This window comes from Dendronephthya gigantea, unplaced genomic scaffold (genome assembly GCF_004324835.1).
Source record: "Dendronephthya gigantea isolate DGI-Jeju-01 unplaced genomic scaffold, DenGig_1.0 000032F, whole genome shotgun sequence".
NCBI lineage: Eukaryota > Metazoa > Cnidaria > Anthozoa > Malacalcyonacea > Nephtheidae > Dendronephthya > Dendronephthya gigantea.
Window position 1 is genome coordinate 1,916,474 of NW_021163042.1, and position 11,301 is coordinate 1,927,774.

At 35.9% G+C, this 11,301-nt stretch overlaps 1 protein-coding gene across 4 annotated transcripts; it reads right to left on the reverse strand.

The window, feature by feature from the left end:
• Positions 1 to 2,774: 2,774 nt before the first annotated feature.
• On the reverse strand, positions 2,775 to 11,301 carry LOC114524933 (tubulin-specific chaperone cofactor E-like protein). Of its 4 annotated transcripts, none has more exons than XM_028546166.1 (5): positions 11,055 to 11,301; positions 8,343 to 8,488; positions 8,027 to 8,229; positions 7,417 to 7,775; positions 2,775 to 3,040 (listed from the first exon to the last, which is right to left on the reverse strand). In XM_028546166.1, exons 1-5 carry the CDS (start codon positions 11,197 to 11,199, stop codon positions 2,919 to 2,921), a joined length of 975 nt encoding a protein of 324 aa, XP_028401967.1. In that variant the 5' UTR covers positions 11,200 to 11,301; the 3' UTR covers positions 2,775 to 2,918. The 4 variants fall into 4 exon arrangements, with proteins under 4 accessions (XP_028401967.1, XP_028401966.1, XP_028401965.1 ...); XM_028546165.1 differs by lacking the exon at positions 2,775 to 3,040 and adding an exon at positions 5,933 to 6,411 and having other exon boundaries at positions 7,278 to 7,775; positions 11,167 to 11,301; XM_028546164.1 differs by lacking the exon at positions 2,775 to 3,040 and adding an exon at positions 5,933 to 6,411 and having other exon boundaries at positions 7,278 to 7,775.

Genomic DNA, 11,301 nt, shown 5'->3' on the forward strand with positions numbered 1-11,301 from the left:
AGGCATGATTATATCGGATTGACGCGTCTGTCACAATAGGTCCACTCAAAGACAGCGGGTAATCTAGGTCTTTGTGTCTAGTTTTTATTCATAACACGGGAAACTGTGGACTGCATGGGAACTGTTAAACATCCCCAGCAAAGATCCACGGAGTGTTCACAAATGACAAATTTTATCTAGTATGCAGCCTCCATGATATTTTGGTATCCACAAGCAGTTAAAATCGTCGAAAATACCAAGGCCAATTTTGTGTAAATATATCAGTCTGGCGACCTTTGCAGTGACTGCGCATCGTAAGTCCAGTTCATCTTAATTATAATAATCAGTATCTAACTCTTCTGTAGACTTGATGCTCAAACAGCCTTTGTGTAAAATTTCTATGGTATTTCAAAATGTAAGATACAAAGTTCCAGGGTGAAGGTTTTACACATCCAATCATTACAACCCTATTTTGCAAGCAGGAAAAGTTACATTCGTGCATCAGATTACTATCACTGTATGTTTACTTCTACGATATTTGGAACAGCAAGTTCGTGATCATGGGTGAATTTACAAATCACGTTCCCACGCCTATAGGCACACCGTCACCGCCACGTATTTGCTCTTGCAGGAAGTCACGATCAAACTCATTGAATCATAGCTCATGTAAATCTTAAAATCTGTGATATACCAAGAGTGAATTTCATAACTATATATATAGTAGCTTAGAAGGTTACATTTCGGGCATGCATCATCTAGATGTACGTTTTCTCTGTTCAGAACCACTGATTATATGTCGTGGTACTGACTTTATATCAATCCCCAGAGCTTATTTTATACAATAAAAAATTATCTGAACATAAGAAGAATTATTTGAGTGAAAACATTGCGTACAATGCAGGCAATATCGATGATGCATGTAAAAAATGCATGGCAATGACGTACACCTCAAAGTATATATGTCCGCTATTATATATTCTACATGTCTATACACTATATAGACTGGCAGACTTGCATAAGTGCATGCTTGATATTGCATGCTTCTTTTTCATTCGATTTTGCGTCATTGGAAAGTGTTCACAATAGGGCTAGGCAATTTCCGTGACTATAGACAAATGTTTGTTCCTGTGACGGTTAACATTATAATGAAACCGGAGCTCTCCAAGATAAGGCAAGAAAATTTTCCAAGAGGAAATCAACTTACATCAGTGAAATAACGAAGCACACAGCAAGTACTCATATAAATATTACCCCGACTGATGTAGAACAGGCTTAACACAGAGGGTCAGAGACTAACTTAGATCCTTATGAAAGTCAAAGACACTTTCTGTGCCCAGGCCGCTATACTGTCACAGAGACTCACAGTATTATACCAGATAGATCTGTCTGTTTTTTCAAATATGAGTACAGCCGTGGTATGACAGAATCACTATCAGTGATTCCACACTAATATTCAATCGGGAAATAAATTGAGCCGACTTGCATGAACTTGCATGCAGTTTTAGAACATAATTTATTGGATTATTCATTTTCTAAAATTTTATAGTGATGGATATTTCATCTGATCAGGTCTCTCAACAATGCTGAATCAGCCATTCATCTATATAAGATGTAATCAACTACCATCCGCGATGTCGATGAGTTTACTCGATAAAATATCAAGTCTAATTCCCCTCTACGTACATAGCGGTGACTCCAAATATCGAACCAAACAAAAAACATAAAGAATCAAATTTGACTGCAGATGTTTCTTATATATAACACATCTCAAATACATCAATTTTTTACTTGCACATTTGGATTTGGCAGACATTTTATTTATTTTAGATATAGCATGCGCGAACACATAAAAATATTTTGTTACACCCAATTTTCTAAACATACTCATGGTCTATTCTGAATCATTTCGAATAATTAAATTTCGTCGATATATGTGTCATGCATGTTTAGGGTCTAAGGGAATAGATGATGACTGACTGATTCATATATGTTCATTGCTATAGTGATGGGCAAAGCATATATATACACATATCTATACAAATAAAAGTTGTCCTTTCCAAACCACATGTAGACACCTACGCCATCTATAATTAAATAATGATGTCTGAACCTCTTGCGTGCGTGAGGCAAATCAGGCTATGCATTTATATATGATTTAGATTTAGCGTACACAATTTTGTTGATAGCAAAAACAACGCGTAACGACGTTTGGGGAAAATTTGAACTGTTCTTTATCTCAATAATGTTTACATTGTCGTCGCTCTGCTTCTGCAAGCAAGGTTGTTGCATTCATATAATGCGCAAACAGTTTATCATGATGGAAATAATATTATTTAGAGTGTTCTTATAGAACAAAAACTGACGTGTACTCGTTTGAGAGCCCTCGCCCTGACTTTCCCCAAATCTGTTAAATGGAAAATTAACATTGTCAATCAATTATCAACGTATTCAGTCAAGAGAGTAACCAGAAAATCACATTGTAAAGGGTGAATCCGAGTGATATCTGAAAATGAAAGAATTTCTTGGAATTGGTAAAAAATCGATACCAAATTAGGTACAGTACTGCTTATTACTGCTTTGTATTTTAGTCAATTGCACAGCAAATACTCTCTGACTGTACTAAGACCGGATAAAAGCCGATATATATATAGGAAAGAATATTTGGGTCATTACTCCGATTAGCAACCATGTGTCATAACTGTCTGTAGTTTTAAGTCATTCAGTAAAAAACGATATTTGTGAATGTTTACATCACTAAAAAGTCACAAAACAACAATAATTTTCGCACTATTTATTATAGCTTATTACAAATCGTTTTGTCGTGATGTGCTGATACTTGGTTACACAGACATAGTCCAATGATTTTTCAGTACCACAACAGCGCACAACGCTCCTTATTTCGGTAAGTGTATGACAATGTTTAACATTCCTGTGTAAAATCAAAACCACTGAATGTCCAATCTCGGTCCTCGCGAGGCGGCCGCCTGTTTGACCATGCAGCCAGCTTCAGGCTGCTTCACCCAAGAGCCCTCGTCTATGACTGTGCGGCAGGCCGATATATCTAAAGGTATGTATTTTATATTAGTTATGGTGCATATCATCAAAGACTAAGAGCCGGTACGGGGGCAAGGGGACCTCTTCACCCTGCTTGCAACAAACACAGTCACCCCAAAAATTAAAGAGCGATTGCAAATTTCAAAAGGAAGCATGTCCTCTACCCCTCTACTGGGCTATTAGATACAAAAAACTCGAATATAGTCGGCTACCTATACTAAACTACGTTATCAACGCACTGCATGCAGGCTCAAGCATCTGAAGAACGAGACAAAGTAAGGAGACTAATTAATTGCTTCTGTCGACAAAAATTTGCATACCCAGACGACACATGATTTGACCCACCCACGCAAGCAACATAGATGGCTAACCTCAACAATTTATCGAGAGCTTTCATTTATGTCTGCAGAGGTGTTTGTACGTTCACAGTCATCTACGGCCGACCATTGAATAGCACGAAGAATTTCATCCAAAACTAAATGTCGTTTCCTACTTCGAGACGTTACATTGTAAATGAATTTCCGGCTTGGCGAAACAACTGGCTATGGCGCAATGGGACCGGGTGTATGTTGAAACTGAATTTAATGCTGACATATGTTTTCTTTGCAAACAACAGCCCAGACACAAGCCGGTTTGAATATGGTCGCTGAATTGCACACGATGTTATTGTGTTGAGTCATTTTATCGGCAGGTAAAAAATAAAAAGGCCTTAAAATCATAATTCTCAATCATTTACATAGCGTCATGTCATGGATTTCAATAGGACTCTGGTTGCTTTTTGAGTAATTTTATTGCTTAGTATATTGACAGCATTTTTAATCATCGCTGACACCATTGTTTTCAATGCAAACAGCAATTCATATACAAGAACTGCAATCTATAGGGTTAATAGAAGGTAAGAGAATACATTTTAGCCCATTCTTTTCAGATATGAGATTGATATCAATGGTATACATCAACCCAAACCTATCATAGTCCTCTAAATTAGCCCAAATATCTTTTCCATCGTGAGATGCGGTGAATTACGATGGAAAAGATATGTTAAGATTCCAAAATCGTTCTTTTCAATTTTATTTATTACATTTATCTCGCCCATCAATGAACTACCGTTTTTCTTCAATCGATTGGGTCAGTATATAGCCGGTTTGTATAGGAATTCGCTTATACGTTCTCAGATAGAATAGATAGTACAAAATTACCATGACCATTCAAATTTTGAATCTATGAATCTTAGTCTATATAAAGTTTAGAAAAAGTCTGTTTGCTTGCATGCAAAAAGTATTTGGGTAATCCAGTTATCTCTCGAAACTGTGATTATCATTTCTCATTTTGTGAGCAGGAGTTTTATGGCATACGAATACCAATGAATAATATTTAAATGATTACTTATAGTATCAGACCAAAGCCAAAGGTATATCTTTGGTGCGATTTCATCGCTTTAAATCACCACAATGATGGTTATGCAATAATAAAATCGATTTAAGATAAATTAGTTATTTGCAATAATAAAACAAGATGTATATAGGAAAGTTATAACCTAGCTTCTAAAATGCTGATCGGTAAATTGATTTTTGTTATTGGCGATGACATTCAAGAATTCATTTCCATGCATGTTAGTGCAAGTGAAAATAACGGAGTGGTTGACTGAATGATAAATTTAACTTTCATGTGCAATACTCTATTGGTATTGAACTGATAGTGATATACACTCATTCAGAGGGCTAGTCTTATTTTGAATGGAAATCATTCACATTTAAATGCAGCCAAGAACAATTTAGAAAGATCCGTCAACTATTATTATAGGTCAATTGGAATTGAGCCTGAGCCTTTGCGATGCCGTTGCTCTGGCCGCTAGCTACGCGTTAAATAAAAGTCGTACGTTCGCTGTTGCTTCACGCGTAGATCGTACGTTCTGTCTACAATTTAATTTTTTTTATATTCAACTTTTATAAAAGTACTGTGGAAACAAATGTTGACCAGTTACTGCATGAAGTTGGTGATGTATTCATCATTAGTGACTTTAGGACAACGACAACAGACGGGAAGCATGTGCCTGATCGCTTGCATGCATTCGCGATGAAATGTTGACAGGAACTCTTTGTGGATGACATATTAATATAAGCGCGATGATATACCTTCCGACTGTCTGGACCATTATTGCATGACCACAATTCCGAAATTATAATTGATAGATTGAGTAATTCCATCGTTTCTTTCTCATTATGACTAATGAGAAACAATTTTCAAGCATGTGGTTGTTAAAAAGCAGGGGCATAGGAACCTAGGTGGGGGGGCTCACATGCAAGGGGCACGTGCCCCCCAAAATTTTTCAAGGGACAAAAAGTGCCCTTTTTACGTTTGTAAATACTGAATGTACTTTCCTAAGAATGAAGTACTGAGTTGCTGAATGACAAAGCGCCAAATTGCTACAGAAAATAAGAAGGCAAGTTCAAACCAATTTCACAGAAAACCGGGCGAGTCAGTATAAAGATGAAGCAGATTAGCTTTGTTGCAAATCATTTTTTTCAACGTGTTCCTCGGTGAAAAGAAAAAAATCAAGAAAAGGGTTTTGGATGGGCGATATTACATTGAAGACCGAGATGATAAAATGACAGCCGTCAATTCCACTGAAGTCAGGTTGATTACGAGGTTGCTTTTCTGACGGTCTGAGTGAGGATTTTACACGTGCATGAGAGCGACTGTAAAATCTGGCAACCCGTAGATCCGAACTTGTGGAGTTATCTCACAGGTTCGCATTTACGGCCTTCTAGCATTTTACATCATTACATCCATGCATCAGGACAAGCGATTCCTCTGCGGGATGATACGCCAGTGATGTACAACTTTTTAAATGCATGCATTAATACAACATAATTTGAAAATAAAAGATTTCCTTTATTTAGAAAGGCAATCGTGTAACCTGCTCCTATACGATACATCAACAATACCCAAGATCTGACCAATCATGACAAGATATAACTGTCTAAACTGAGGGAATATATGCACGCTAATATATACATAAAATTAATTTGATTCAGTCATTGTTTACAAAGTGTATGTGTTTAGTTATCATAGACATCAACAAAAATTTCGTCGCCATCTTTAATTCCGTAACGAGACAATGTCCTGTTTTTATAAATCATTTTCTCACAACCTAGGTTCAAACTGTTATTTTTATAATACAGTGAGATTTTGCTGACATGCACCTGCAACATTTCTGCCATATCTTTTCTGAATTTCCAGGCTGTTTTATAGAGAGATATAGTCTGAAGGCAGGCTGGTTTACCGGTGACATGCATTAATACATCAACGTATTCACCAGTTTGATCCATATTTACGTCCGCGAGGGGACCAAGTTCGCCGTGAATACTAACAAGCAGTGCTTCCACAATTGATTTACCAAATTTCCTTTTGAGATGCTAAAAAATCCTTTTTTCCAAAAATATTTCCTTGCCAAAATTTCCAAATTTCCTTGCAAATTCCTTGCAAATAGCGGCCTTAATGGAACAAATTTTTCTCAGTGACAAAATAAACAATATTTTTTTAAGTGATACAGCTGAAATATATTCCATATACAAAAATACTTCCAAAATTCATCCAAAAATTTGGTCACTTTTTATTAAATTAACCACAGAAACTTTGATAGAAGTGTAAAATAGGCGTAGAGTATTTGGGGGGGGGGGGGGCTGAGGGCTAGAACCCCCCGAGAAATTTTAGGGTAAAAAATTTACTAGGTAATAATTGCATCATATAGCAATGTTGAATCTTTAAAAAGACATCCTTATATACACATGAAACAGTTTTATTAGTGAATATAATAACATATAATAATATATCAAACAACTTAGAAAAGCAATTCTGAAATACGAAGTTTAGATCCGCAGCCACTACTTTCTGTATTCCTCATTTTATACAGGGAGACTTTTAGCTGGGCTTACATGAAGTCTATACCTTGGTTAGCCAAGCTTTAAGCCCCCCTCCCGGAAGAAAACAAAACCCTACACCTATGAGTGAGGAAAATGGTTATATACTTGAAGAACCAAATCTTTGCAAACTTATTATTTTTTATTCAATTTTAAGTCTAATATAAACAATTTTCAAGATTTCCTTGCAATTTCCTTGCCCAGGCTAAAATTTCCTGTCCATTTCCTCCTCAATTTTATTTCCTTGCCTTTTTCCTTGAAAAAGCCAAAATTTCCTTTTGCAGGGAAATTTCCTTGCAAGTGGAAGCCCTGCTAACAAGCTCGTGGTATCTAGTAGGTGGCTGGTCAGAGGTTTGATGTTGACGAATGAAATGCCTTTCAGCATTCTCGCGCTCAATACTGGTTACTGGAGTGCCATTTAAGCACTTGATATTTGGTAACCTCGCAACGAGTAACTTACGTGATTCGTCTTGCTCATATTTGGCCAGTAAAGGAATGCCCATAAGTTTGACCTGATTCAAATTTTCAAATTTTCTTAATGCTTCAATGTGTTCCCAAGAATCCAACTTTGTCTTTGTTAACGAAAGACATTTAAGGTCAAGAAAACTAACGTCTTGGCAACTTCTTTCTACATTTGACAGCGGATTCTCCATTATAATCAGTGTTTCCAGATATGGAAACATTTTCCCTAACTTTTCCACCTCGTTCCAATGTTGAATTTTATTACCATTGAAGTGCAACCTCTTAACGGTTGTGCAACATTTATCGCATTCAGGAACAGAGGAATAGTCGTTCAGGCTAAGATGTAATTCAATCAGACTGTAGAAAGAAAACGCAAAATTGAATTGCTATATTTCATAACGCACAGTGAATGATATAAAATGTCCTGCACAAAAATGCACAAATTAACTGGTAAATTCATGTTCATGGGGTTGCAACTGTGAGGTTCCATCTATTTCAAACGTTAATTTGGATGGATTCTTGGATACAAATGATTTCATATTTTTGACAATATTTAAAGTGATATACATGCATGCAAGTTATTATTTCAGATAATAAAATAACATTACCTCGGAAGGGATTTTAAGAACCGTTGTACAGTACACAAAGAGACCTTTGTATTGTTTAAAACCAATTTAGACAACGCGGCAAAACAGCCTGATTGGAATGCACTGGAATGAACGCCATTTGGGGAGTAAGTCGAATCATTCAGATGATTTCCACAGAGATTCAAAAAATGTAGAAATTTTAACTCGTTTAAAATCATCGAAACCTAAAAAAAAACGTTTATATTCTTTACCAAAGCTAAAATTTCATATTAGGCGTTTTCCTTTCATTTAAGCACGATACAGCGATATCAGAGTGGCATGGAAAAAAATATATTGCCTCTTTCCAGTCTTTGATGTGATTGTCTGTCAGATCAAGATCAGTGACACGAGGACAAACACTCGCAATTTCACCAGGCTTTCCAGCGACTGATATACCACAGCAATCTAACGCAACAATTTCTCGTTTTTCGTGAGGGAACATAGCTAAAGAAATACCAGAAAAATAGAGTTGCCAATTATATTACAAAACAATGGCTGAATGACAATATATATTCACTTTGCATTAAAATCCTCTACATCTAAATCTTCAAATGTTCGTCAGTCAGCCATTTTGTATGAATTTTTTCACTTCATGAATTGTGAGCTATTTTAGTTGAAAACTACTTTAAATGGATGAGAAAGTTACTAGATATGTTTTCAGTTGATCTACGAGTCAAGCATATTGTTATGGAAATAGAATGGAAGTTTATAACATCCGACCATACTAATTGCCACCTCGTTGTCCAACACGCCTAAACGTTTTTTTTTTACAATTCAGTGTTCTGGTTGTACTTTATAGAGTTAAGTCTTGATCAAATGTTTTTTTAAGAGCGATTTTTAGACAGACAAAAATTTGTTTCTCCGTTTGTGCTATTCGTCTTTCACCTTCATGCAGTAATCCTAATTTTCTCTCAGCATGACAATAGTAACTAACCTATATCACACGAGTAACTATTAAGACATTAACTATTCATATAGGTTTACAATTCAAACAGTTATGGACTTCTTTACAGCACGTCAGTAATTGATGTTGTTGTGTAGCGCGCTATGGTCGCATGCAGTGATTTGCGGCCCCATACCTCTCGGAAAAAGCACCCATGTCACGGAGAAAATGCCCTAAATTATTTCCGGCACAAATTCCCATTGCCTTGTTATAATACACGCGCGCTTTTGCGATATATCGAAATGTATCTTTTACGTATTTATCTTCTTTTATATTTATACGATCGTGTACTATCGTGTAAAGAACTAATTTATGACTACCGAAAACTTTATCTCACAGGCCGGGAATTACATATGCGATATTCTCGCCTTCAGCTCGAGCTGTGTATTTTTTTGAAAAAACTAAGAATTTTTAATAAAATGCTGGTTGCCGGTAGGGGAATAGTAAGGATAGGGAAATTATTTCTCGACATGGGTGCTTTTTTCCGAGGGGTTAAATAAGAATAGGGAGCTTGTACCGCGGTTCCGCAACATGGGTGCTTTTTTCCGCGGAGGAACACATTTTACTGGGTAACACAAACCACTGTGACAGATTTGGTTGTGTGCCATGACTGTCATTTTGAACCGTTCTGTACTCAGACCAGTATTTCTACCAATAAAAAAGAGGATTTGATGAACTTTCAAGATTTTCCTGAGGAATTCAATGACAGGAGAATCAAGTCACTATGTGCATGGGCAAGGTTTTTTGGTGTAAGCAACAGCGTTTCAGGTTTTTGGCTGGACAAATTCTATCACATTGGCAGGTTGAATATAATATCACATTGCATGCTTATATCTTTTATCACATTGCATGCTTATATCTTTTGCCAGCTGAATTACAGGATGTACAAAAGAGTAGACAGTTGTTCAAATGAATGGTAACTTTTGTCATTTTAATACACGTTTTAAAAATATAGTTATTTAGTTCTTCCTAATTGATTAAAGAAACCTGATTGAACATGTGATTTGTGGAATGTTATGAAATTAATTATTGACTATTTGGAAAACATAGAATGCCAAACGTTTCTGCCTCTAATGCCACAATTATTTTATTTAACTTTTATAAAAGTATTGTGGAAACAAATGTTGACAAGTTACTGCATGAAGTTGGTGATATATTTATCATTACACATCCATTGATGATTAATAATACTCATGCAAACAGTCATAGAAGTAGAGACTTTAATGCCACAAATTGAAACTTTCGATTATCCTATCTTGTGCACATGCCACTAATGAGCAGTTTACAATAATACCCCCCTGGATTACCAGTATCTAATGTAATAGGAATCTTAATCAATAATCTTAATCACATCATTTTTCATAAAATCCAAAATGTAATTCTCAGGGCTATTCCAGAACTATCTACTTTTTCATGCTCTTTTATTAAATATAACAATAAACTTTTATTTTGACCAGTTTCACCTTATTGACCTTACAGGTGGTGCATTGATAGGTGCAAGTTATCTCTTATTACATACAATAAGTATATATGACAAAATAGCATTGCTGAAAGTAGCACTGCTGAAATCTTAAATTATTTGACAATGGAGTGTTTTTTAATACTCTCTTTTTTAATATTCAGGCACAGATTTTGTGCCTCGAGTCTCAATCTCATTAGTTATAAATACAAAAGATTGGACCATGATTTATATTTATGAGAGTGAGGCATCCAGTGTGATATCAAAAAGGTGCATATACTGTATAAAATAATAATATATATACTTTTAAATCGAGTGTTTATACATTGAGTATGAGGATAGTAACGAGAAGCTCATCCATGTTTTCATTATTCTAACTTGCCTTGGAATATCGCCTTTTTTTATTGGTGCGCTATGCGTGATGACTAGTTACATTACTTACATAATTGACGTAGTCCGACAAGTAAACACTTACGTGGAAATATGAAGAAAAAATAAAAACCGGCATAGATTATTTCCCTAAATTATCTATACAGCACATTAATCTTTCGTCAATTTGATCAAACTTCGAATCGGGTATTTATCAGAACGCATTCAACGCAATATACCTTGACCCTTTGTCTTTTCCTTGACCCTCGACGAAACATAAATATGTGCAAAATCATCAACTGCGCAGTTTTCGTCGGAGTATTTCAAATTTAAAGCTTCAACCAAGCTTACCAGCGGCACGTCGTTACCATTTGGCTTCTCCATTGATGTAAAATGACCTTATATCGAAAAAAATTACCACTGGAAACGTGCTATAAACAGCCTCATAACACAGGCATTCCACTCAGTGCTCCAGCTCCACTCCAT